Below are 2760 nucleotides of genomic sequence, written 5' to 3'. Positions count from 1 at the left end.
AATTACATACCTGTGATTATTATTTGGTAATAGTGTATCTATGTATCTGTATTTCTGTACGTGTCGTTCAAAATTGTATTCGATTATTGAAACCTTGGTGGTATAGGTATATCCAAAGGTGTATTTATATGGATATCTAATGCTCACTGTTTATAGAGGTAGAAACGTATATCGATGCATACTTTTCATGTATGTTCTGTTTTTATAAGCGAGGATTCAATTTATCCGTATCGTTTAAATAGTTGGATCTATGTATGCAAATGTTGTATTTAAAATTTCAAAAGTACTGATCTAGTATTTTATTGATTTTGACGTTCATCGGAGTGTTTGTCGCTGAAAAAGTAACATGACTTCTTCTTCGGTTATTAGTATTGATAGCAGCTCATTCGCTCCGTATACATTCTAACTCAGGTGTGCAATCATACGATCTATTTCAGAGATATTCTAGTTTCCCAAGCTCTTTTAGCAAAGGTGCATCTATGACGGAGGCGATATAAATTTCTAGCCATTCCTTTATACTGTACTTATAATATAAGCGATAAGGGGGATAAACTACTGCTATGAACCAGATCAGCTATTTGGATAAGAGTCTGCCAAATTTAATATCAATTCACCGCTTCACTTGCAGACATATATTGTCAAATTGAGATTTATCTTTTGGTTCAAGTGTCCGTTGACTTCATGGGCAAGTTGTCATGGGCAAGGTTTGAGCAGCACCTATGCTACATCTGTCATGGCGACGGAGTATGCTGCCTTCCAATTTTTAGTGTACTTGATCGTTAGATAAATGACTATTCATGGCATCCGAGATCGGCGAACGAGAAGGAGACATAGTTTTGTGAAAGTTTCGCCTGTGTATCCTAGCTTCTATCTATATGGCCTGTGACAATATATTCACGAAACGAACGGTTTTGCCACACGTAGGCTACGCGAAAATAGAAATATTCGAGCCCAAATAGCAAGGATTGTTCCCATTGCTAGTCGATACTTATTTTCTCGCTGGTATGCTACAGGTCTATCACTCAAGTTTCAACAAGGAAGCGGGCACTGATGTGCTCGCGGGAATGATGGTACTTCCTCTGAACACTACCTACAGAGGACCAGCTCCTAAGACAGGTAGTTTGAATCTAATTTAATTCGAGCGTGGCACCTCCCTTGCCATAAAGACGTAATTGCTATTCCATGAACGTGTAATGAGGCCTTTCGTTCACAAGTGGCATATTACGCCCATTCATACTGATTATTCTAGTTTATCGATTGCTTGCTATGCTAGGTAAAGCTTATCAAGCAACGCACATACTTATTATCAATTGTGTAATTATCATTACAGACGCATCAGTAGATGTCATCGAAGAGGCTTTTAACTATTTTAAGCCTAACATGTTCTTCTCCAGCTTTGAAATCGAGGGTGAGTAGTTTCATGCTTCATTGCCCGTTTCGAGTTCATCACGAGTACTTCTAAGTTTATCTTTCAAATGCAAATCTCAGTCGCTATGTCGCTTTCCTTGTGTGCCGCAGTTATAAAACATTTTTAAGCGCTTGTCATGCCGTCTACTTCATATCATACTCTTTGCATTTTGATTTTATTACCTTGACGAAGTAGCGATCTATTGTATGCAGGGTATGTCCTACTGAGGTACGACACATCTGAATATATTTTAGCCGAATATGAGAGCTTTCATTCTGATTTCAGTTGTGTCACATTTGCTCCTCATTGTCGCGGGCTCAATTATCTCGTGCTGCTTCCTCTATTTTGCGTTATAGGTACTGCCGATCGGGTACTCATCTACCTAACCCTGTTTATACGTGAGTGTATCGTGAAGTCACAAAGATGTGCCAACGCGAAGGAGGCCGAGAAAACACTCAATACATTTGCGCTTTCCAACTTTTCGATGCCCGGTGATGGTCACTTTACATTGGGCACTATGTACCCCGCTCCCGCTGACAAAGGTGAAGCAGGTAACGTTGGAAGGCACGATGCAATCTTTATTTAGCGAATGCGTCCTACGCCCAACTTTTTTTCCTCGCCATCATGAAGTTGATCGTCTGGCATCTATCCGTCAGTCCTCGACAAGTAGCTGCCCTGTGTTTTGAATTGTACTTATCCTTTCAATTGCCAAATTTTGACGAAAAATTACAGATCTTCTGAAGCAGTATATCACACAACTTCGAGTGGAAACTGCACAACGATTTGTGAAGAAAGCTTTCAAAGATAATGCACCTGATAAGGTAGGGAATTGCAGTCATTCACGTTACCAGCTATCTCTGCATCAAGTGTGTTTGCCGGGAGTTAGGATTGAATGAATCAAATTAACCTGCACTCCAGTAAAGTTTATTAGCTTGTATGTGCGTGTGAAGAATTGAATTAAGAGATATATGACGTCCATCGATGTTACGCACTTTAACTTTACTTACTATTTGCTTTCATCATTATCAATACAGTGGTGGTTCTGCTTCGCAAAACGAAAGTTTCTAAATAAGACTATCGACTAAGCTGCCGGGTGTAACTTATTCAAACAATCCAAACGATAAACGAAGAAATAAAATAATATACCGCACGTTAGCTCGTTGAGCGGTAAATACATCCCTAAACCTCGTATTTGGATATGAAAAAGCTGATAATAGCGAGCAATATACCAAGTGCATACAAACATAATAACTCCCGTTCAAAACTTTAGGGTAGCTGCTAGCCGCCCGTTTTTACAAGTATATGTGAGAATATTTACAGACTTACCGATGCGCATATATATATATATATAT

General features: G+C 39.2%; 1 protein-coding gene across 1 annotated transcript; it reads left to right on the top strand.

The window, feature by feature from the left end:
- Window positions 1–1266: 1266 nt before the first annotated feature.
- On the top strand, window positions 1267–2493 carry SARC_02248 (hypothetical protein; the record flags this gene model as incomplete). The annotated part of the gene is made up of 4 exons (XM_014304019.1): window positions 1267–1408; window positions 1765–1959; window positions 2141–2229; window positions 2443–2493. The coding sequence occupies 4 exons, from the start codon at window positions 1267–1269 to the stop codon at window positions 2491–2493; spliced, it is 477 nt and encodes a 158-aa protein (XP_014159494.1).
- Between the last annotated feature and the right edge of the window lie 267 nt (window positions 2494–2760).

The sequence above is a fragment of the Sphaeroforma arctica genome (genome assembly GCF_001186125.1).
Source record: "Sphaeroforma arctica JP610 unplaced genomic scaffold supercont1.98, whole genome shotgun sequence".
Classification (NCBI taxonomy): domain Eukaryota; class Ichthyosporea; order Ichthyophonida; genus Sphaeroforma; species Sphaeroforma arctica.
Note: the sequence above shows the minus strand (reverse complement) of the source record. Positions and strands in the feature narration are given on the sequence as shown.